Genomic DNA, 24,868 nt, shown 5'->3' with positions numbered 1-24,868 from the left:
ATAGAATTTTCAAGTGATTCCATATTAGTAAGTCTATCTATTTCATAACACCAAAATATATTTTTTAATTTTCTTATTTTTAACATGCTTTCTCTCATATGTCTTATTTCTCAAATAAAATAAACTTTTTAATAAATTTTAATTAATATATAGATTTTTTTAACTCTACGTCTTTTCTTTTTGCCATTTTTATAATCACAAATACTATCATATATGACGTAAAAATATATTATGAAGTCCATAAGTTGTATGATTAACAAAACTAACTGGATTAGAAACTTTACATGCTCTAAATGATCCTCGGAAGTAGCTTTTTTCTTTAAAAAGAAAAGAAAAGAAAAATTCACTAAGCAATCTTATTCAAAAAGCAATCAAAATAGCACGGGCTACCCACGTTACCCAATAATCCATCCAAGAGGAAGCCTCAAAAAGTAACTTCTTCTTTATATAATTGAATATCTCTTAAGATTTTCAACCTTCTAATTTTGGCTAAGGGCAAAGGTGGTCCTTTTATTTATTCTTTTATCTTTTTTTAATAGGAGAGTTTGTATTATGGATTAAATTGTCCTTTCGATTTGATCTAATTCTTCTTTTTATTATATTAAAATTAAATTATAATATATTTTTAAATTTATTATAAAATATTAAATTTATTTAAAATTAATTTTATTATTAAATTAAATTAAAATATTATTTTAACACAAATTATTTAATTATTTAATTAAAATAATTAACTAATATTTTATATTTATTTTAATTATTTTATTTTTAATACAATTTCGTTCGGACAATATTTAAACATATCGAAAGCACTTGAATTTTAAATAATATTATTAAATTATTATATATTTTATCTTTATTTTTTAAAATAAATAATTAATAATTATTATTATTATTAAATATTACAATTAAACTATACTAAAAGAATAAATTTTATTTATATTAATTATATTTAAATGATTGATATACAGTTCCATTCTTAATTTATAAAATTATCACAGGATTTATTTATTAATAGTTAACTTCTCAATTTTAATAGTTCTTTACAAAGTTAATTAATGTATAGATTATTTGGCTAAATTAAGATATATGACAGATTAATATAATGTTTTTACTCTTAATCTAGTTTAATTCTAGAAATTTGCTTTGAATATAAAACAATGTTGCTGGATTGACAAGAAGCTTAAAACGTTGTCGTAGAAAGCCCAAAAAATGCAGGCAACATCGTTTGGCAACAGCTGAGTACAATGAATTAAAAGATTTTGATACCTTTCCTTCTCTGCAAAACGACATCTACAGGTAAGTTCTCCGTCTCTGCACAGAAACAAGAGAGAAAGAAATTTCCCATTTTTTAGATCGGTTTTGTAATAGACTACCATGTTTATCCATCACATTATAATAATTGTTCTTCTATTTGTATCCTCAGGGAAATATGTACCAGTGGAGGAAATTCGAGTTCTTCGAAGAGAAATACGGAGGAAAAAGCAAGATTCCTGAGGATGTAAGTGGTAATATAAATTGTTGCTCTAGCGGTAGAGGTAAAGTCGTGATCGGCTCCGATGAAGGCCACGTTAGCTTACTCGATCGCGGACTTCACTTCAATTTTTCATTTTTAGCTCATTCCTCTTCTGTTCTCTTTCTCCAGCAACTTAAAGTACGTTCTGCTTCTCTTTATAGATTTTTTTTAATTTTATTTATTTCAATTTATGCTTTTATGGAAAGTTTTGATAATAATTAAAGAAAAATTGCAAGGAATTTTATTTAATTGAATTTTGTTTAATCAAGGTTTAACCTTTAGTTGTGAATTCAATTTCATTGTGTTTGTAAATTTACATAAAAGAAATTTCAATTCAATTCTGGAAAGGTTATGGTAGCCAGAAGAATCATGCAACAGACAGTGACATAGTTGAGATTGTCAAGAAAAAGAGAGGATCTTAGGCTCATAAACACAATATAATTACATTCATATTATCAAACTTCTCAAAGAAGGTCATGAAGCCATTATAATGTGTTTTTATCTGATTTCAATTACATTTTTAATGAATCAGCAAAGAAACTTCCTTGTAACTGTTGGTGAAGATGAACAAATTGCTCCACAACAATCTGCAATGTGCCTCAAGGTTTTTGACCTTGATAAAATGCAGCCAGAGGGAACAAGCTCCATCGTACCTGATTGTATTGGAATATTGCGGATTTTCACCAATCAGTTTCCTCATGCAAAGGTAATTACCACAAAGATTAACATTCTTTATGTTTCACTTTAGCAGTTATGCTCTACCTGTCTTTATAAGAGAAACAGAAACTATATGATGTGTGGTGCAGATTACGTCATTTCTAGTACTAGAGGAAGCTCCTCCAATCCTACTTATAGCTATTGGATTAGATAATGGATGTATTTATTGCATCAAAGGGGACATTGCAAGAGAACGTATCACACGTTTCAAGCTCCAGATTGATAATAATAATGTTTCAGACAAAAGTAGTTCTTCCATTACCGGTCTTGGATTCAGAGTGGATGGTCAAGCCCTTCAATTATTTGCTGTATCACCAAATTCTGTTAGTCTCTTTAGCTTGCAGAGTCAACCACCTAGACGCCAATTGCTAGATCAGATAGGATGCAATGTCAATAGTGTAGCAATGAGTGATCGCTCGGTAAGGAATCTTCAGAACCTTCATTTTATATATCTATTGTTGATGAGTAACTATTTGGCATTTTGTTTTATGATTTTTTTATTACTATTAGGAGTTGATAATTGGTCGGCCTGAAGCTGTATATTTTTATGAAGTTGATGGGCGTGGTCCTTGCTGGGCATTTGAGGGAGAGAAGAAATTTGTAGGGTGGTTTCGTGGTTACCTTTTATGTGTTATCGGAGATCAAAGAAGTGGTAAAGATACTTTCAATATTTATGACCTGAAGAATCGTTTAATAGCTCATAGTCTAGCGGTTAAAGAAGTTTCTCACATGCTTTGTGAATGGGGTAACATAATACTTATAATGAACGACAAATCAGCTTTATGCATTGGGGAGAAAGATATGGAAAGCAAGTTAGATATGCTCTTCAAGAAAAATCTTTATACTGTTGCTATCAATCTTGTTCAAAGTCAGCAAGCTGATGCTGCTGCAACTGCTGAAGTGCTAAGGAAATATGGAGATCATCTTTATAGCAAACAAGATTATGATGAAGCTATGGCCCAGTATATCAGCACTATTGGTCACCTTGAACCTTCATATGTAATACAAAAGTTTCTGGATGCACAAAGAATTTACAACCTTACAAATTACTTGGAAAACTTACACGAGAAGGGGCTTGCTTCTAAGGATCATACGACACTTCTCTTAAACTGCTATACCAAGTTGAAAGATGTTGACAAGCTGAATGTATTTATTAAAAGTGAGGATGGTGTTGGAGAACATAAGTTTGATGTGGAGACTGCGATACGGGTATGCCGTGCTGCCAATTACCATGAGCATGCAATGTATGTTGCTAAGAAGGCAGGGAGGCATGAATTATATTTGAAGATCTTACTTGAAGACCTTGGCAGATATGATGAGGCCTTACAATATATTTCGAGCCTTGAACCAAGTCAGGCTGGTGTTACCGTGAAGGAATATGGTAAAATTCTCATAGAGCACAAACCAGCTGAGACAATTGAGATACTCATGAGGCTCTGCACTGAGGATGGGGAGTCAGCAAAAAGAGGATCTTCAAGTGGTGCATACTTATCTATGTTGCCATCACCTGTTGATTTTCTCAATATTTTCATCCATCACCCACAATCTCTTATGAATTTTCTTGAAAAATATACTGACAAGGTAAAGGACTCTCCTGCTCAAGTAGAAATTCACAATACACTCTTGGAACTGTACCTGTCAAATGAGATGAACTTCCCTGCAGTATCACAAGCTAGCAATGGTGTGGATATTTCTCTCCAAGCTAAATCAGGGGCAGGTAGGAAATCCAAAGCTAAATCAAATGGGAAAGTAATTGCTGATCGAAAAGATATATATAAGGAAAAGGACCGTGTAGAAAGGCAAGAGAAAGGACTTCTTTTGCTTAAGAGTGCATGGCCAGCTGATCAGGAGCATCCCCTTTATGATGTTGATCTTGCTATAATTCTCTCTGAGATGAATGCATTTAAAGAAGGCCTATTGTATCTCTATGAGAAGATGAAACTTTATAAAGAGGTTATTGCTTGCTACATGCAAGCCCATGATCATGAGGGATTAATTGCATGCTGCAAAAGGCTGGGGGATTCAAGTAAGGGAGGTGAGCCATCTCTTTGGGCAGACCTGCTAAAATATTTTGGTGAACTGGGAGAAGATTGCTCCAAGGAAGTGAAGGAAGTTTTGACTTATATAGAAAGGGATGACATCTTGCCTCCTATTATTGTTCTTCAGACTCTGTCCAGAAATCCATGCCTCACACTCTCTGTCATCAAGGACTATATAGCTCGGAAGCTTGAACAAGAATCGAAGCTGATTGAAGAGGACCGGCAAGCAATTGATAAGTATCAGGTGGTGATGCACTTTCCCTCTTATATGACTACATTAAGTAATGCCTATCCTATGTAAAAACGATTAGAACTCCTGGAAGGACTTCTTTTTGGTCCTGAATCAACTTCACATGAGGATCTTTTCAGATTCTCATTAGGCATGTATATGTTCTGCTTCTACATATCATTAACCATAGATTCTTGACATTCAATGACAGGGAACAAAATAAAGCCTTTTTTACTTTTTCTTGCTTCTATTTGGATGAAATACCTCATTGTTAATTACTTTGCGATCAAGAAATAACTCGAGGATTGTTTTAGCTGTGCAGGAGGACACATTGGCAATGAGAAAAGAAATTCATGAGCTTAGGACCAATGCGAGGATCTTTCAACTCAGCAAGTGTACCGCTTGCACTTTCACTCTTGATCTTCCTGCTGTACATTTCATGTGCATGCATTCATTCCATCAGCGTTGCCTTGGTGATAATGAAAAAGAATGCCCTGAATGTGCTCCCGAGTACAGAGCTGTTATGGAAATGAAGAGAAGTCTTGAGCAGAATTCCAAAGATCAAGATCAGTTTTTTCAGCTAGTGAAAGGTTCCAAGGATGGATTCTCCGTGATTGCAGAGTATTTTGGAAAAGGGATCATTAGCAAAACTAGTAATGGCACCTCAGGAGCTCTTAGATCAGGCAGCACGTCTTCCAGCAGTGGTTTCTGAGGTGTTTTGAGTGTTCAGATGTTAGAGTCTTATGCATTTCTTGCAAGTTTCTGCTGAATGTTGTTTGGTATTCCTTGCTGGGGTTTAGCTGAGCTACAATTGTTGTTTCATTGTCAGATCAACCAATATTTGTTTCACCAGATTGAGTTCACTGTCAGAGAGCAAAAATGCTTTGCTGCCACAGACCGCATTTAAGAGATGCATCTAAGGTTCTCACCTGCGTTTTGTTTTTTGTTAAAATTATACTTGGAATCTCCTTGGAGGGCAACAACAAATTAAGAACATAATATATTCATGCTGCTGCGGTTCACTGCTGTACGATCTTTTTTGCTTGGTTTCTCCCAACAAGAAGTTTGTTTGACACTCTATTTGTCCTTCCTGATACAAACAGCAAATTTTGTCGGACATCTTCACTGTAAGGTTTTCCAAGCGTGTGATTGGGTTATGTATAGGTGATATTTCATTGTACTGTTAATATATTTTAAGTAGGCAGTAGAGCCTGCAATCAGTAAAATTTCAAAGCAACTGGGGTATGCTATTTCACTTCTAGTAGACAAACATCCCCTTTCTAGGTTTTGCTTGATTTTAATCACAGATAGGGGTTGATATCATGTTCTTTTATCTTGACAATTAGCCCATGACGCCATCTATATAGTTTTTCATTTCGGACTTGATTACAAGTATTTAGGGATTGAATTTCTGAAAATAGGAAAGATGGTGTGGAAGGTGGAAAAGTTTCTTCATGTATGTCAACTTGTGGACTAAAATTTGATTTTATTTGCTTGCTGTAGCTATCTCAGCTCCTGACCAATGACATGCACTGGGAAAGGTATGGTTTTCATCGCTTGTTTTAATAGTCTGATAAGAAGTTGTTAATGGGGCCTATTCTTTCACATTTCACCTACTCTTTTGCAAGTTTGCCATGTCTGCATTTGTAATGTGGGATCTAAACTCTAGCACTTTTTTGTTATTGTTTTGGCCTTAAAGTAGATATATGGGATCTAATCACTAAATATTTGTCCAATCAAAGTTTTGTTAGATCTATGATTGACAGTTTTGAGGACCCTGACCAGTTATATCATCTCTACCTGTGATATAATGTTTTATCAAATTTTGGAGCCATGTTTTGGGCAGGAAGCAAATTATTAACTGTTGTTTTGTTCTGGTGGATTGTTTTCCCCCTTTTTCAAGGAAGGTCATTCAATTCTGAAAGTTACTTGTCTAAGAGTATATAATATTTATGCTCAATTTCTTGTTGGTAATGTTTAATTTTGAACTAAACTTGTCCATCGCTCAGGAGATATTCAGTTTGGAGAGAATGTGCTTAGCAATACCGGATTTTGGTCATTTATCTGGTCCAGCCCACCTATATTCAGACCTGGGATAGTGCGGTTTATTCTGAGGCTCAACTCTAGATTTTTGTGTTATCTTTTCCATGTGGAATTTTTTTTAAAATATACTAAAATCAATAAAAGGAATTATTACTTTTACAGTGTAAATTTCTATTTTTGAAAAAATTGGTTTTTTAGACTTTTTTCAAACTTACGATGTAGATATTTTTCAGTGTTCTTTTTGTTATTTTATGGAGAAACAATCAGAAAAACATCAATCAAAACTTAAAAAAAAATAAAAATAAAAAGCCATGATATTTTTATATTTTAACAGAATTAAAATAAAAAAACCATAAATTTAATAAAAATATAAAAAAAATGCGAATTTCTTATATGTTTCCTTTACATATTTCGATGTGTTATGTGCCATGAGATAAAATCTCAAATTATTCTAAAGCTTGGGAAGCTTTTCAAATTAGCTTTTGATTTTGGAGTCTTTTTAATCTTTCATAAATTTTTTGGAAATTGTCTTCTTAAAGTATGTTTGGAGTGTTAGAAAATCCAACTTCTTTCAAAAGTTGTGTTTCTGAATTGTTAAAATATATGTTTGAAGGAAATTGGAAAAGTAAAAGAATTATTATTCTTTATTGCAAAAAGCTGTGCCAAATGGAGCTCAAGTGGAAGGATGCAATTTTGTTGGTGCACTTTTTGGCCATGCTTCAAACTTTTATTCTTCAATTCCATAGAGAATGTAGAGAGTCTGGATCTCCTGCCAGAATCTTATCTTGTATTCAGCCTCTCTTTATTTCATTGAAAATCTTATATTACAATATTTTTTCAGAAAAAAGAACTTGTTCCCAGATGTTTAGTTAAAATTTCCCAATTTTTAAGTGATTACCAGTAGTTAATTATTGATTAGTGTATGCATAATGTAATAATTAATAATTATTTTTATTATCTTATAAATATTTATAAGTCTGGAAAATGATTTTCTTTTAGATAGAAAGAGTCGCATTTCCTGAAATTATTTCTGTTCAATCAGAGATATTTCTCTGGATGCACGAAAACTACTAACATTTATTTTTCTGAAAATATTTTCCGCAAAATAAACTCAACTAAATAGCTAGAATTTAGCTAACAAGAATTATAAAAATATGCATTTAATGCTTGAGTAGAAAAAACTACACCAACTTTTTATTAAATTTAATGAAATATTATATTTAAGATTTTTAGTTAAAATATATATTTTATTCTCTCACCTCATTTAATCTATATTATATTTTCAAGAGAAGTTATTTAATAAATAATTTAAAGAAGAAATTTATTTTAAGAAGTTATTCATAATTAATAAGATTTAAGATCATATTTAATTATTTACATAAATTTATGTTAATTTCTTTAAATTAAATATAATTATTATTTTAATATTTACATGAAACTAGAATTAATAAAATTAGAAGTAAAAATGACGTTTTATTATCTATATATTGATAGTATCAATCCTACACATAACATTAATGTGTTATTATGTTGTGGACAAATAATATGTGATACATTATCTATATCTTTTATTTTAAAGGAAAAAATATTTACCGTTTTTGCTATAGTATCATGTTAATATCAAATCATGCTAATACTATCTATAATAATATATACTCATGCAATTCATTTAGGAGAGAAAATCAAGCGTCTTAGCAATACTATAATAAGCATCTAAACTATTAATGTTATCTCAATAATATTTTATATGAAAATAGCACTTATTAATAATGCTATGCACATCAATTATATATATTTTATTTATAAAAACATTGGCATATGTTTAATAATTTTAATTTAACTATTAATGGAACTTCAATTCCAATACATGAATCATTTTTTTACCTTTTTAATAATATTTTTATAATTTTATTTTTTATATAAGGTATTATGCATTAAATGTTAATTACCGTGCATATTAATATTCTTCGTTAATGAGTTATTAAATCTATAGTCAATTAATTGCAATATGATATTAAATCATTTTCATCAATTATTATCCTAACACGATCAGGGCATATGATAAGTATTTGTTCTTGAGAATTGAATCAATTTATAATGGTTAGATATGAATGACATTGATTACGATATAGTAAAAAATGATAAGTACAAATCTAACCAAGTGAAAGTAGTTGTATATTTTGATTACTCAATTAGGACACCGTGAAATTTTTATTTGTGAGAATTAAATCAATTGATAATAGCATGGTGAATATATATCATAGCTAATTGATTTAATTAGCTCCAAATATTAAAATATAATAGCAAATAATAATTATATAATTATGTTATTAGTTAGATAAATTAATTAACGACTAAAATTAATATATAGCTACTATATATTTATATACGATAAATTGAAATATTAAAAATTTAATTTGTTATGAGATATATATAGCATGCGTAATTGTAGCCAATATTATATCTTATGTGGCTAAATAATTGCATACTTTAAAATTATAAATAAATTTAAAAATATGATAAGATCATAACATTTTATTTTTTTGTTGATTAGTTTTAGTTAAATTTTTTATCTGATATTTTTAATAAATTTAAGAACACAATTTTTATATATAGAATAATTTTTTTTCTAGAATGAGAAGCATAAGTAAACTAGTGCATAATATAATAATATTCAATGTTATAGCAACACTCTTACTCCAATTTTTTTATTAATTTAAGTTTCATATAAATATTACAAATATTTTATTAAATTTGAAGGAATTAATATAAATAATTAAATATAAATATAAATTTATATTAATAAATTTTAAACAATTTTTCTTTTTATCGAAAGTTGAATGGTTAATTAAATAAATTCTATTGAAAACATAATATAGATTGAATGAAGTGATAAAATAATATATATACATATATATATATATATATATATATATATATTTTTATTGAATAAATTAAAGGGTATAATAGTCTCTATAAAATAAAAAATAATAATAAATTCCTTATTAAAACACGAAAGGACACTTCTAGATGGCTGGAATCAACATTTATCCTTTAAATATATATTGAAGCCGCCCATTAAGTGAAACTACCCTTAAAACATTCGACAACGGTTAATTTGCTTCCACAGGGTTAGAGGGTGAAACCTAACCAATTTAAATACTTGAACTAATTTTTTCTGTAAAAAATTTATTAAATATTTTTTCTAATGATCAAATATATCAAACTTAATTTTTTTAGTAAATAACTTTCTAAATTTGTCTAAGAATTAAATATAAAAAATTTTAATTTTAAAAAAGTAAAATAATATTATATTTTTAAGTTTTAATTCAATAATAAAAATTAAAAATAATATTTATTTATCGATACGTAATATAATGGCATGCTATATAAAAACGTGTATGATAACATTTAAAATTTAAATTTAATTGATCTAAAAATGACAAATTATGAGTTTATTTGTTAAGAAAATTGAAATCTTACTTATTTAATTCTTAAAAAGTTGAAACTTAATTTATTTAATACTTATTATTTTTATATCAATTAAATTTAAATTTTAAATTTTACTAAATAAATTCTTGTATAACGCGTTATTGAATATTATATTAGTAAATTAATACAATAAAATATTATTTTTAATTCTTATTATTTAATTAAAATTTAAAATTTTAATATTATTTTTTTAAAGCTTAAATTTGATATACTTGACCATACAATACAAATTTAGAAAGCTATTTACTAAAAAGTTTAAATTTAGTATATTTAATTTTTGATATAAATTTAATAAATTATTTATTAAAAACATTTAAACTGATATATTTAATCTTTGGATATAGATTTATGTGACAAATTAATCATTTGTAAATAAAACATGTAATTACTCTTAAGCAAAAGATATGGGTAAATTCTTTAAAAGTACAATTAAATTTTGAAATTTTAAAATAGTTGGATAGTAAGTTTAAGATTTAAACAATAAAATAATTATATTTTAAGAATTAATTATTCTAAATTAATAATAATAAATACTAATTTTTTTTGTTGAAGTGAAATAAGAATTACCATTTTATAATTTTTATTCATTAAAAGTCAGGATTAATATCTTATATATATATAATAAAATGCAAATTGAAAATAGTTAAAAGCAATTTTTTAGCGTCTTAAATTAATTGGATCTAGAGTATGTAATTTTTAAACTTTAAATATATATAATTAAACTAATCTAATATTTAAATACACTTTAATTATAAGTTTAAAACTTTATATGATATCTTCTTGTTCTTGTTTACAAATGAAGCTACTAAAATTGGATAGTGTTGTCGAGTCCTGCACATGGCTTGTCGGGCTATGAATTAATACTAATTAACAGAAACGTATGAAAGACAATTTAGTAAATGAAGCGTTTTACAGAGTTTTCTTCTTTTCAATTTTTATATAATATTTATTTTCCCTATCATCAAGATAATTATACTATTATTAGTTACCACTTCAAATTGGCAACATTATTCTTATGGAAAATATATATAAATAGAATTTAATGCTCGATTAAGTAAAGAAAAAATATTATAATAATTTTTTATTATATTTAAATTTTTTAGTTAAAATATATATTTTATTCTCTTACTTCATATTACATTTTCAAAATAACTCATGTAATTAATAATTTAAAGAAGAAAACTCTTTGAAGAGTTATTCATAAAAATAAAATGAGATTTAAATTTATATTTAATTATCTACATAAACTTATGTTAATTCCTTTAAATTAAATATAATACTTTTTAATATTTACATGAAACTAGAATTAATAAAATCAGAACGTTATTAAACGTTTTATTATCAATAATTTGGGATTGTCATGGATAAATAGTTTGTCATACATTATCTATATTTTTTATTTTAGAGAAAAGAATATTTATTGTTTTTGCTATATTATGATGTTAAATCATACTTAATAATTTGGGATTGCTGGATGTTCAAAGTAAGTTTTAAATTTTTTTTATCAGGCATGGCATTTAAAAAATCAACTTGAATTTATTATATTATATTATATGATCAAAAATTCCTAATTTGAATGAGATAGTCTAATTTTTGAAGATGGTAGAGATAAAAATAAATAATATTATTTATCCATTGCTTTATCTGTCTTTGAAGTTATTTTAGTAATAGCGGAGCAGACATTTTTATTGATCAAATTTAGTGGCAAAAAATAGTGTTTGGTAGCATTAATAATAATATAATCATGTGTTATTTTTAGAATAGAATACTCGCATAAAATTATTATATATAATTAATTTAATATTCACATTTTATATATAATCTACTTATAGTTAAATTCATTATATTTTATATAATAATTATATTAATTATTTTTATCTAAATTGTTATAATCTTTAATATAAATTAATAATTAATAATATATATGTTAAATATTTTTTTTATTAATATTAGTTTGTATATTAAATTTAAATATAATTATTATTCTAACATATATAAAAGTAGATGTTTTGTCAAATTCAACCAGTTATTTCAATTCAAAGTTCTAGTCTTAGCCAATTTCAACCAATTTTTAGAGAATAAAAATTAATTAAGATAAATAATTTTATTTTATAAAAAGTTGGAATTAAAACCGGTAGTTCCAATTCCAGATGAGAAGAAATCATATTAAACCGGTCTCTGGATAGTATAAATAATAATGTAATGATATGCTATTTTCAAGATGAAACACTTACGGAAAATTATTATATATAATCTTTTTTATGTTCTTGTATAATAAGAATTACAGAAATCTTTTTCTACAGTTATATATTTGGAATCAAATAAAATTTATGATTATGAAAAAATTATAACTTAATGAAGGTTTGAGTACTAAATTTTTTCTTTTGACTTAATATTTAATTATATTAGATAAAATGATAGCAATCAGATATAAATAATTTTAATACCTTACCATATCATATAAATAAAATTGATGAAAAAAATAATAATATAGTAAGACAAAATATAGTATAACAAAAAATTTATAATATATATATATACACAATTATTACTATCTAAAAAATACTTATTAAAATAAAATTTAAAAAATTTATAACTTATTATAATATAAAATTTATTTATATTTACAACCGACACATATTAAATATTACTATAGAAAGAGCTTTGACTCTATTTTTAATTTTTTTTGTTATAAATGAACTCATTTAAAAGGGTTTTGGGACCTCCAAATTGATTATTTCCTTTTCATTTTTATTATTAAAATAAAAATTTCACTATGATGGCTTTTAAAAAATATATATAGAGAAAATTGATCACTTTTTCTAATAATTTATGATTTTTAGGGCCCTTAAACGAGAAAAAAGATGCTCACTTTGCGATATATAATTGTTATCATTTAGACATTACATATTTCGAAAGCTTCTTTTCTTAAAAAAAGAAAAAGGAGGTATTAGTACTTAAACTCAAGATAAATACAATTAGACAAATATTTGATTATTGTACTTTTACCTAATGACATGAAATAAATAATAAATAATTATTTTATTATATTAAGGAAAATATTCCAAGAAAAGAAAATGAAGAGAATGTGGACTAAACAATAGAAAATATTTAACTCCTTACATTCGTTATGAAAGGGGAATAATTACCTAATATAAAGAAAATAATTGAAACTTTTCATTTTAAAAAAACAAACGCTATTTGAACTAGACATAAAGTGTAAATAACAATTAACTAGTTTTCTAATTAGATTCTATTATTTTCATGCAATTTTTGGTTGAAGTATGCTAAGAAATTAATTTTATTTATAAATAAATTATATTTATTTATAAATAAATTTTATATTTGGTATAAAAATAATAATTATAATATTATATTTAGAATAATTATAATAGAAATATCATATCAAAATAATATATTAAAATGTATTATGATTGAGAAGATATTTCTGTTTTATAAAATATATTAATTTAAAAATCTCATTTAAGACTATTTCTATGCTAAAATTTAATTTAGCTATAATTAATTTTATAAATTTAAATTTTATTTTATTTAAATATATAAATTTTAAATTAATAATTATAAAATCTATAATAAATTATTCTAACTTTTAAATAAATCTTATTAAGCGTTAAGGAATTTATTTCAAATAAATACAATATTAATAAAAATTTAGTAAAATTATTATTTTGAGGGAAAAAGAATAAGCAAAAAGGGGAGTTGAGTTGGAGGTGGAGTCAGGAAAATGATGGAGAAACGGAGGCGACGCCTGTACAGCGTGCACACATGCAGCACATGTTTTTGTATCAAACCATTGATATGTGATGGTCATCTAGGGGTCTATTATTCCTCATGCTTCTTCCAACTGTCACTTTTATTTTTTTTATTTGTTTCAATTTTTGATAATACCATATGATATTTTTTATAAAATTATTTATTAATTTAAAAATATTAAATAATATTTTAGTCAAAAAATACTATATTTCATCAAGTGAACAAAAATTGAAATAAATAAAAATAAAATACTAATTTTTTTTCTAGAAATAGGGAATGAGCATTCAACCGGCTTGATTCAAAATCAAATCAAACCAATCTTACCAAATAAATCAAATTAATTTTGAAAATAAACCGAAGCGAATCGAATTTAAAAATAAATTGAATTAATTGAACTAATATAATCGACTTGTATGTAAATATGAATCGAATCAAACTGAATAGAAGGATAAATCACAATGATTGAACCAAATAGAATCTAAAATTATTCTGAAAATTAAATTTTAGCCTAAAAATAAAAATAGTTAACTAAAAATCTCGATATAAAATCAAACTAAACCTATATAATTTCAGTTTTTAAAAAATTTAAACCGATTTACAAAAAATCTAATCAAACTGAATCCAGTTTGGTTTTTGAGCCTTTCACGATTTTGCTCGCCCTAATAGTAATATAAGTTGGTCAAAGCATGTATATGAAAATTAGAAAGTCTTGACTAAAAGGGAAAAAATACATAAACTTGACATATAAGGTTGTTAATGTGTTAACTGACTTTACATTTTACCGATGTGAAGATGTGAATGTTATACATGCTACTCCTCTTAAGACATAACACATCGTGTTCCTGTTGTGCTATCACCTATTTTAGTTTGTAAAGGAAAACTAATCTCTGCGAAGAATGTGTTTTTCTTTTTCTTTTTTTGATATAAGAGAAAGGGGAAACCCATTAAACATTAACAGCTCTAGGCAAAGCAAAACCACTCCTATCGTTAGCAAGTGAAACATGCAGATTTTGGAGCGGCAGCAGCAGAACATGAAAGGAATCTCAAGAGCAAAAGAAGCCATCCAATCCGCCACATGATAGCCTTCACGATACACATGATTAATTGACGCTTTTCAATCAGCTAAACTCACTGACGATATGACCAAGCCAGCTCCAGACCCTAACAAAACAGCCCAAACCTCAGAGACAAAAGAGCTACTTATCCTGATATGACCAACCAATTGCCGTGATGGTCTCTGAGAGCACCGCCTCCACCTGGATTGCCTTTACTGGCGCCGTCAGCATTCAACTTCCACCATCCCTCAGTGCATTATAAAACAAGAAAATTAGGGAATCTGGGTAAAAAAAACCTCTACTGATTAATTAGCTTCGCTAAGTGTCCTTATATTCAAATAAGAGAAAAAAAAAAGTCAACAGAAACTCTAACTAATAGCTGCCAGATCAGCATAACAAAGCAAGCTGATTGGATGTTAAATAACTAACTTTGACTAGCATATTTAACCGACTATACTAGCTGACATCCTCTGTGGAAGGCTTCACTATAGAACTAACAGCGTCTCGACACAGTGGCTTAAACTAGCTAACATGAATAATACGCTGAAGTCTAGGCTACTTATTATGAAAAGCAACTTCAATTGCATTTTTCAGAAAACTACTGCAATTGAGATTAGCATTATTCTCAGCGTGAAATATGAAGGGATTTCGCCATTTCCAGAACCACCATAAGCAAACATATAAATGCATAGCCCGGTTGTCTTCTACTACCATTGTGAATGTCACCCAATAAATTGAGCTTAATCTAATCATGCAAAGTACTGCGAAGAATGTGTTTGAGGGGCTTGAGTTCTAGAAAAAAGATTGACATTGGTTGCTCAATTGAAGTTCAATGGTCGAAATAATAAAAACTACCAAATTGTATTTAGTTTTTCTTATTATTTCATTTCATTTTTTTTATTTGGATTTTATTTTTTAAATAGACTCTAGAAAAGATAAATCACAAAACAATTTACCTCCTAAATGAAAATCATTTTAAAATCTAAACTGTGATATTTTTAAGCTTGTAAAACCATTTTTTAACTTAAATCAAAAAGTTATATAAAGACTATTAATTCGAAATCTCTCAATTCAAATGGTATTTTAAGAGAACAAATAGAAACAGTTTTTTTAAATAAAAAAAACAAATTAGTGAAACTGGGAAGAAGAGGGGCCCGCTTGTAAAATCACAATCTTCTCCATGTACGCGCACTCTGAAGACAGTGGGCCCACCCGAAACCAAATCAGACACCTTATTATGGAACTGTCCTGGTCACTTATTCTCCTTTTCAAATTATTAAATTCTGAACCTTCTTTTAAGACAATTTTGCCCATTTTCATAAGGTATGGCTGAGAAATTCTATATTCCAAAAATCTAAAAGACATTTTTTATAACCCGACTAATGATAATAATATATTTGAAATAAATAATCTTTTTAAAACATTATATATTCTATAAAAAAATTTAAAACTTATTCATTAAAGAAATTGAATACAAAATTAATGAAATTGAAACTTCATTTAGAAAAAGGAACTTATTTCCTTTAAATTTAATTAAAAAAATATTGACAATTAATATGCTGCTTTTTCATAAAAAGAGGCGAATAGAAAATAAGTATTAAATCTTTTTATCTTTTATTTTATGCAATTTCTTAATATATTTTTTACAATAGTACATGATTCATTTCTGGTTATTTTTAAACATTTTTATATTCTAGGAAATATAAAAGATGAAATTATGACATAAATAACTTGAGAAGTTTTTATTAAAAAGAAATGTATTTCATAAATAGTTTAAACTCAATTTATGCATTAACTTATTTTATTTTAATTATTTCATATCACCTTAAATTATTATCAGAATTGAGAATAAATTTAAGATTGAGAAAAATAAATAATTACGCAAATGTGTATCTTATTGTTGCTTAGTAATTATGGAGTGAGGTAGGTTAAGGTGGTTTGTGCCTTTCTCTTGATTTTGGATAAGGTAGTGAAAAGGAAAAGTGCACAACAATATATAAATTGTACAATAAGAAGAGAGATCATTTTGTTTGTACAAATTATTTTATCTTTTGCTTTAATATTTTATTATAGTATGATTATAGTTTTTTATAATTATAAAATTTATTTTTAATTATAAATAGTTGGCTAGTATTAGTTTAATTAATTTAATAATCTTAATATATGTTTTTATTCATTTATATTATTGATGAATTCATATATAAAATATAAATAAAAATATATATTTGTCAAACATCATTAAGTATATTTTTTATTGTAGATAAAAACTTTAAATAAATAAAAATAATTTTATAATTTTATAAAATACCGTATGTCCATAATATTTAAAAATCACTCTTCTTTTATTTTTATTTTTTATTTTTTATTTTTTATTTTAAACTTCTTAACCACCATATAATATAGGTGCACAATAAGATGAAAACAAACACTATCTTACACGCCTTTTAGCTACCCTCTCATTCCTTATATATTTTATAGAAAAGATTATAATTTTAATATGCATTTTTGTTTTTTAATTAAGAAAATTTATTTTTTATATATGCATAGGATGCAATTAAATAGCTTTTATTTTATATTGAATATTAGCTTGTTGTTGTTTCTCTATCCTAATATCACAACCTTTATTCTTCTTTCTTTTTTTGACATTTATTAGGATTTACTTCCTTTTGATAATAAATTTCTCTCTTCCTAATCATTTTTTTCATTCTTTATTTCTTTTCAATTTATTTACACGATAGATAAAAATATTTCTAATTTGATTGAATCAGGATTCGATCTATGATTAAGGGGATAAATATTAAAAGATGTGTATATTAAGTAGAATTAATAACATAATGGAAGCAAAAAATATGTGGTTGTGAAAAAAAATGTTAGAGGTTGAAATTTTGAAATTAGTTCAAACAAAAATGGACTCGCAGGAAAATTGAATATGGGTCTTGAGTTGGTTGGTATAAACTTACAACATCTATAGTTGATGCCTCAATGAGTTGCAGCAGTCAAAGCATTTAAAATCATGGCACATAATTTAGGTGGAAAAGTTTGTATGGTTTAATTGAGGTGCTGAATGAGAAGTTGGCAGAATGAAAATAAGCGTTAGATTGAGATTAAAATAAAAAACTACAAGAAAAATAATTTTTCTTAAAATAAAACTGTTTTACTCCAAAGCTAATCTTATATATTTATTTTATTTTAGTTCTTGTGATTTTTATGGTTGTAATAGTGGTAAGTATTTTATGGAAGTAAGAATTGCTTATTTTAAAGATTAAGATGGAGAGAAAATATAAAAATTTAGCTAAAAGAAAATTATAATAAATATTTATATCGAGCATAATAGTTATTTTATTAGTAAATAGTAAAATTATATATTTTAATGAATAAAGCCCAGTCATATATTCTGTTAAGAAAATATTAAACATCTCATTTTATTCATTCAATTTGATACATATAATAAATTATCCTATGATATTTTGAGGTTAAGTAATCATTTTGTAAAAGTATTATATGCTATATTATTATGTATGTAAAAATTAGAATAAATAAAGATAAAATAAGTTTGAAAGTGGACAATAATAAGTCGTGTATCATTTTATTAAAAGAGATTTTCAGCATTAGCTCGATATTAATTAACTCGAGCTCAAGTTTGCTTAGGAATCTAATCGAAATTTGACTTAAAAAGAACACTGCTATTTTGAGAGGAGGACTTAAATTTATAATCCACAAAGATATGTATAAGCTTTATTCACTATACTAAATATAATTACATATGTTAATTTATTTTTATTGTAATATATAATAAAAAAATATAATTTAATATAAATTGCAAATAAAATTAATATAATATTTATGTTTATAATTCATAAATTAGTTATTTTATTATATACAAGAATTTTTAAATATTTATAATTTCATATAAATTATTGATAATAATTTTTATATACATAATTATAAAATTACTTAATTAATTTAAATATAATGCTTTAATACTTAAAAATAAAACATAAATTTATTACTTAAGCTCGATTAAACTTAAATTTGATTTAAATAAACTCGAGTTCGTTAATTTAGCTCAAACTCAAATCTAAATTTAAATCTTTTATAATTCAAACTCATTTATTTAAAAGTAGGATCTAATTCTTTAAAGAAAAAATTATAAATTTAGTGTTTTAATTTTTTATTTTATTTATATTGATATTAAATTATTATTTTTATTTAATTAAGTGTTTAGACTTCTTAAAATTTTTTAATATAATGTATCTAGCCGGTTTTATAAGTTAAAATGCTTACATGACTTATTTTAAATAGTAAATTGACTAGTACTATTCTATAAAATAATATCATATTTTATTTTTTTATCCATTTTCAGTACTATTGATTTAAAGAAATTTTAATTTTTTTTCTTTCTCATTCATTCAAATAAAAAATTGAAAAAAATTAAATATGCTTTTTTAATTTTTTATTTTTACCTAAAAAATTATATGTTTTAACCTCAAAATAATAAGAGGAGAAAGAAATTATATATATTTTTAAAAGATAAGTTTTAAGAATAAAAATTATGAGTAGATTTCTTTTTCTTAAAAAGCAAGTGAATAAAAATTTTAAAAATTAATTTAACATTATTATTGTTTTAGTTCTAAAAAAGATTTAATAAAATAATAGAAAGAAAATAAAAAAAAGAAGAAAAAACAGAAAAAAATGTAAGTGATGATAAGTAAGATTATATAGATTATTTTATATGTAAATTGAGTTAAATTATTATTTTAATTTTTTAAATTTATAAAAAATAATGTAATATAAATAAATTAGTAAAGTTCAGATATCTAATTAAAAAAATAAAAAATTAGGACAATAAAATTATAATTTTCCATTCTTACTTCAAAATGAAGGGGACATGAGTGGATTATAGTCGCAGTTAGGATTATAAAAGAGCGTGGTAAAAGCGCGTGGAAGAAGGAATATAAAGAAGGAAGGGAAAAACAGGAAGACGAAAGTGAACAAGGAAGGAAGTGATGGTGGGGAGAGTAGAGTTGTAAAGCTTAAAACTGAACCCAGTCAAATGAGTCCCAATTAAAAAAGATAGAAACACAGAGAGAGAGACAGACTGTGTGTGTGTCTTTGTTTTGTGTCATTATAGTTGCTGCCTTATTTCTCTCTCTCTCTTTATATAATCTAATCTATTCTCACTTTTCTTTTCTCTCTCTTTAATCTTATGAATATTCTTATTTTTTCTTTGTTTTATTAATAATTTTGCAAATGTAGAGAAAATTTATATTCCTACAGAAGTTCCACACTCACCGTAAGTAATCCTAATCCACTCTTTCCTTGTCTCTCACTCTCATTCTTCTCTCTTGTTCTGTTTGTTTCCCCGAAAAACAAACAAAAAACTTCACTATATTATTTTTAAAGCCAAATAATAATAATAAAGCTATTCTCGAATCTTGTTCCACTGATTTCTGATTCCTTTGTTTCTTTTTCTTCTTTTTTTCTTTTATTTAAGTGAAAATTGGATTGAAATTTTGACGAAAATTTGACTCTCTTGGGTGTTCATTTCTTTGGAAGATTAGGTTATATAAAGAAAAGGAAATTATGAGCAAAGAAAGGCCACCTGAGCCTCTTGATTTCTTCATTTGGACTGTTGAGGTAATCTCTTATATCCTTTTAGTTCTTATTTTTATTTTTATTATTGTTGCTATTATATTTATTGGATCTTCTTTTAGATCTTGTTAATACTCGTCACTGTTATAATTGCTACAGATATTATTTATTAATTGTTGGGTTAGGAAGTTGTGATGGTAATGTTTGTTCTCTTTGCTTTTGTATTGAGTCTATGAGTTTTGATTTTCTTTTATTAAATTAGGGTCTTTGTTTTTGGGGGTCAATTTGCTTTTGTCAAATTTCAATTGGTATTTTCATTCTTTCTGATGGAGTAGTCAAATTCGAAGAATTGTGAAATGGGGCTTCTTGTTGGTTTCTTTTTGATATAAAACAAACTGAAATAGAGTTATAAGAAGAGAAAGTTCGTTTGATTTTATTTCGCTAAGCACCACTGAGGAGTTTATATGGTAGTTTAGATTCTACTGAAGTTTTTCAACCAACACTAAGCAATATATTATTGTGGATTGAGATCCTCTCATGTTTGTCATCTTCACCTTTAATTTTAAATCCACTGGTTGAAATTTTATTACAAATTCTGAAAGTGAGTAATTATTAATTGGATAATAAAACTTAACCATGAATTTAGAATTTAATGGTTAAGATTATAGAGATATAACCTATCATGTTCAAGTTGATCATCAGAGATTTTAATCCTCTTATTTTTGTCTTAGTTGCTCGCTTAAATACTTGGTCAGCTGTGTTATTTTGATGGAGCTGGGAGATTTTCCAGACTTTTTCTTGCATTATCTTTCTCAACTTTTGGCTGCTGTGCGGTAATACATAGTTTTTGTTGACCCTTTTCTTAAGCTGTTAATTATTTGCTTAATGAGTCCTCTTTCTTCTACTACCTGCCTGCTCAGAGTTTATAGCTGGTAGTGGTAGCAAAATATTGTCTGGATCATGAGTTTGTAGTTTAAAATGCACAAGCTTTAGGCATTTCGCTTAAATGTTCAATTGCATCACATTTGATGAACTATTGCTGTTTCAATAGTTAAGTTTTGTTGCAAATGGTATGCATGAGAATATAAGGATGTGTAATGAAGGCAAGTTTTATTTAATAAATAGTGATATCTTTGCATTGTACATCGGTTATTGATTCAGCATGTTCCAGCTAAAATTCACTTATTATGATAGAGAATTGCATAGTGCATGTCTACTGGGAACTTGGGTTTGTTCTTTGGGCCATGTACTGATAGCTTAAAGGAGATTCTCTGTGGGGAATAACTTGATGTGGTGCTAGAATAGACAAATGCAATAACTGGTGCATTCAGCTGGTAATGATTGATACAAATTAAGCATGGTGGAAGCAATAGTTTGATCAATCTGTAGTGTATTGACATGAAATGGATTATGACGAGTCTTTCTTTTTCAGAGATTGGATCATATGAGGAAATATGATGGATATTCCAAGGATTGACAAATATATAGCAAGTTTTCTAGAAACATCAAAATACCCTTATTTTTTTTCTTTTCGAATGCACATGGCAACTTGATGAGGTACGAATTCGCAACAATAAATTAACATGACATAGCTAATTAATGGATGTACGAGGGACCTTTTTCTCCGCAGAACGTAAGATAGCATCAGTATTGTTAATTGGCCAACTCCTTAGATTGTGATTGGTGATTAGGGCTGACCTAGGAATTGCATCAGAACTATGCTTATTCAGACAACTTGAATCAACATGTTGCTTATCATAATTGAGGGCTTGCAAATCATGTCGTTTTTATAACCTTGACAGGCATCTTTCCATATTTGACTAATTATCAGGAATTTTTGTGTCATTTTTGGGTCTAATAAGTGTACTTAGTGTGCCTCTTTTCGTTTGGGCAGGATGTTGGTTTGTGGTTGGAAGAGATAAATCTGGGTAGTTATCGCCAAATTTTCAAAGAAAATGGTGTTAATGGAGAGTATCTGGAGGGAATGTCCATGTTCACAACTGAACAAATTCTACGGTTTATAAGGCGGTGCCACATGAAATGGGGAGACTTCATCACGCTGTGTAAGGAGCTTAGACGAATAAAAGGTTCTCTCTCTCTCTCTCTCTATATATATATATATATATATATATATATATATAAATAAATCTCATGCGCCTCAGCATGCATGAGAAAATTTTCAATTGCGCCTTGTGTCTTAAAAAGTCAACTGTATTTCAAGACACTTAATGTTAGCTAGATAAGAACCTTTTCTAAGCATGAGATCTCCTTCTAATTGCTAAATCTCCATTGACCATGCTAGATCGTTTTCATCCTGCTTAATAACTCCTGTTGAAATCATTGTAGCTGTCTATAATGAATGAATCAAGTTCTGTCATCATTCCTTTTCAACAACCTTATAACTGAAAACTTATACCTTTGCAATCCATGGTACATCTGCTGCACCTGCAACCATTATGTGTGACTTTAGAGGAAAATTTATCATTAGTTGTGATTTTCCTATATCTTGTTTTATTTCTGTCATAGAAGAAACACTCGTATTCTTATATAGTTTTATTTTATACGAATCAAGAAAACTAGATTTTCATGCTCGAGGTTTGACACTTACTACTTTGATTTCTTTTTTCTTTTTTATTTTCGTGTTTGCATTGTTCCTAACCAAGCAAGGGATGTCCTGTTCAAATAAAAATGGCATGCTGCCATGCTCATTTAATACCATGCGTCAAAATGTGATATTAGTAGTGGATGTAGCTTTGGAGGTGTGCCTGTTTGTTGATGGACATGCTTTCTTTCCTGGTCTCTCTTGATTGTCATTGACATTGAGTTGCTTTCTTTGATAAATTCCCAGTGGCATGCCTAAAGGGAGAGCAAAAGGTTCGCCGGCCATGGTGGGCTCCGTCTTGTCTTTCAGCAGTTTTTGTGAAGGTAGCAAAACGCAACAGACAGTCACGAGTTGTATCCTTGAAGCTGGAACCCTGAAGCAAGAACTTATGTGTATGTATTTGTAATTTTGTTTTTGTTTAGGGAACAGAATGGTAGAGAACTTTTACTTTTGTCTTCAATCTGGAAAGGTGTTGCTGAAAGTTCTTCAATGGAGAACTTGCTGTCCTATACGAGCCCTTTTTTTTTTCCTTTGTCCCCTTAATTTATATAATTCTGATGATTTGTAGTTGGATTTCTGTTTTAATCTTTGGAGAAGAATATAATGAATGCCATATCAAGAAAATTATTGTAATATGGGTCCGCTTGTGAAGAAATTTGCTCTTTTTCTCTGTAGAAACTCTTGGTTAGCCAGACCTATATGTTTTTTGTTTTGTCTTCATGAAATTGAAATAATTTGCCGACAATTAATTTCATCATACGCCATAGAAGAACTGGAGCTTTTGCGTACTTCCAATCCTGCCAGTGCAAATAGGTTAGGTTAGGTTAAGTTGAGATCAACCCTGTGACCCTGTAAATAAGGTCCTGGAAATCATTAAATTCTGAATCCTGTAATATGGTCATATTTAGAACTGGATGCCTCTACAATCTAGACAATGACATGCAATTATGAGTGGATGGGAAGTATAATTGAGGGAATGAATGCTTATTAAGCTGCCATGTAAACTGAAAAAGAACAAGAAAGAATCTTACAGTTTTATGTTTAAAAAAATGGAAATGGATTAGAAGCAAAATTATTGATAGCTCCTTTTTATCCTGTCCCCCTTGGGATAATTCAGACTAGGAACAAAATGAAAGAAGCCAAGGAAAAATGTCATGAAATGAGATAGACCAGCAATTTGACTCCACTGTAATATGCTGTTGCCAAACTCAGAGATGCAACGTACCAAGTACATGATTTAAATAGATTTAATAGTATCCCATCTGGAAATTAATGCTCATGTGGGATCAATCCATTAATCATTTGTTTATAACAAACAAATGACAACATAAAATAGCAAAAATAAAAAGTAGAGAATACCTAATGCATTATGGTTTGGTGCTTTTTGTAATATTTTAGTTTCATAAATTGTCAACTTAACACTGTTGAGTTTCAGATGTTTCTAATAATCGTTCATTTTAACACAGGATACCAACTGTGCTAATACTCATTATATAAAAGATATGTAAATTAATTTCTTAAATGTTTAAGAAATATATATATATATATATATATATCTGTGTTTTATGTTTGAAACCACGATGTAGTGTACTCTTTTATAATTAATATATTTGGTAAATCAAAAAATTATTAAATATTAAAATATTAATTTATTAAGTTCACAAAAGATGAAAAATTAATGTTTTTCAAGTAAAGTATATACATAGATTTGGCATCAATAAATTACTAACCAGAAGAAAAAATAACTATAAAAATACAAGCTAAACACTTGGATATTATTTAGTTTGAGGGATTTAAAATCTATGGATT

At 27.0% G+C, this 24,868-nt stretch overlaps 2 protein-coding genes across 4 annotated transcripts; both read left to right on the top strand.

The window, feature by feature from the left end:
• Nucleotides 1-1,148: 1,148 nt before the first annotated feature.
• On the top strand, nucleotides 1,149-5,887 carry LOC8287949 (vacuolar protein-sorting-associated protein 11 homolog). Of its 2 annotated transcripts, none has more exons than XM_025160021.2 (6): nucleotides 1,149-1,299; nucleotides 1,427-1,654; nucleotides 2,049-2,222; nucleotides 2,323-2,652; nucleotides 2,744-4,516; nucleotides 4,816-4,988. In XM_025160021.2, exons 2-6 carry the CDS (start codon nucleotides 1,433-1,435, stop codon nucleotides 4,840-4,842), a joined length of 2,526 nt encoding a protein of 841 aa, XP_025015789.1. In that variant the 5' UTR covers nucleotides 1,149-1,299; nucleotides 1,427-1,432; the 3' UTR covers nucleotides 4,843-4,988. The 2 variants fall into 2 exon arrangements, with proteins under 2 accessions (XP_025015789.1, XP_002534605.1); XM_002534559.4 differs by having other exon boundaries at nucleotides 1,150-1,299; nucleotides 4,824-5,887.
• A 13,944-nt stretch (nucleotides 5,888-19,831) lies between these two features.
• Nucleotides 19,832-23,694, top strand: LOC107262248. 2 transcript variants are annotated; one of them, XM_015726927.3, is made up of 4 exons: nucleotides 19,832-20,158; nucleotides 20,422-20,502; nucleotides 22,352-22,544; nucleotides 23,306-23,694. In XM_015726927.3, the coding sequence occupies exons 2-4, from the start codon at nucleotides 20,449-20,451 to the stop codon at nucleotides 23,434-23,436; spliced, it is 378 nt and encodes a 125-aa protein (XP_015582413.1). In that variant the 5' UTR covers nucleotides 19,832-20,158; nucleotides 20,422-20,448; the 3' UTR covers nucleotides 23,437-23,694. The 2 variants fall into 2 exon arrangements, with proteins under 2 accessions (XP_015582413.1, XP_015582412.1); XM_015726926.3 differs by having other exon boundaries at nucleotides 19,835-20,158; nucleotides 20,427-20,502.
• Nucleotides 23,695-24,868: the final 1,174 nt, after the last annotated feature.

Source organism: Ricinus communis, chromosome 7 (assembly GCF_019578655.1).
Source record: "Ricinus communis isolate WT05 ecotype wild-type chromosome 7, ASM1957865v1, whole genome shotgun sequence".
NCBI lineage: Eukaryota > Viridiplantae > Streptophyta > Magnoliopsida > Malpighiales > Euphorbiaceae > Ricinus > Ricinus communis.
Note: the sequence above shows the minus strand (reverse complement) of the source record. Positions and strands in the feature narration are given on the sequence as shown.

Coding starts and splice junctions, on each gene's coding strand:
- LOC8287949 (XM_002534559.4), top strand. CDS start 1,433: ATGTACCAGTGGAGGAAATTCGAGTTCTTCGAAGAGAAATACGGAGGA. Junction 2,223..2,322: donor ATCAGTTTCCTCATGCAAAG/GTAATTACCACA, acceptor TGTGTGGTGCAG/ATTACGTCATTTCTAGTACT. Junction 4,517..4,823: donor AAGCAATTGATAAGTATCAG/GTGGTGATGCAC, acceptor TTAGCTGTGCAG/GAGGACACATTGGCAATGAG.
- LOC107262248 (XM_015726927.3), top strand. CDS start 20,449: ATGAGCAAAGAAAGGCCACCTGAGCCTCTTGATTTCTTCATTTGGACT. Junction 20,503..22,351: donor TCTTCATTTGGACTGTTGAG/GTAATCTCTTAT, acceptor TCGTTTGGGCAG/GATGTTGGTTTGTGGTTGGA. Junction 22,545..23,305: donor GGAGCTTAGACGAATAAAAG/GTTCTCTCTCTC, acceptor ATAAATTCCCAG/TGGCATGCCTAAAGGGAGAG.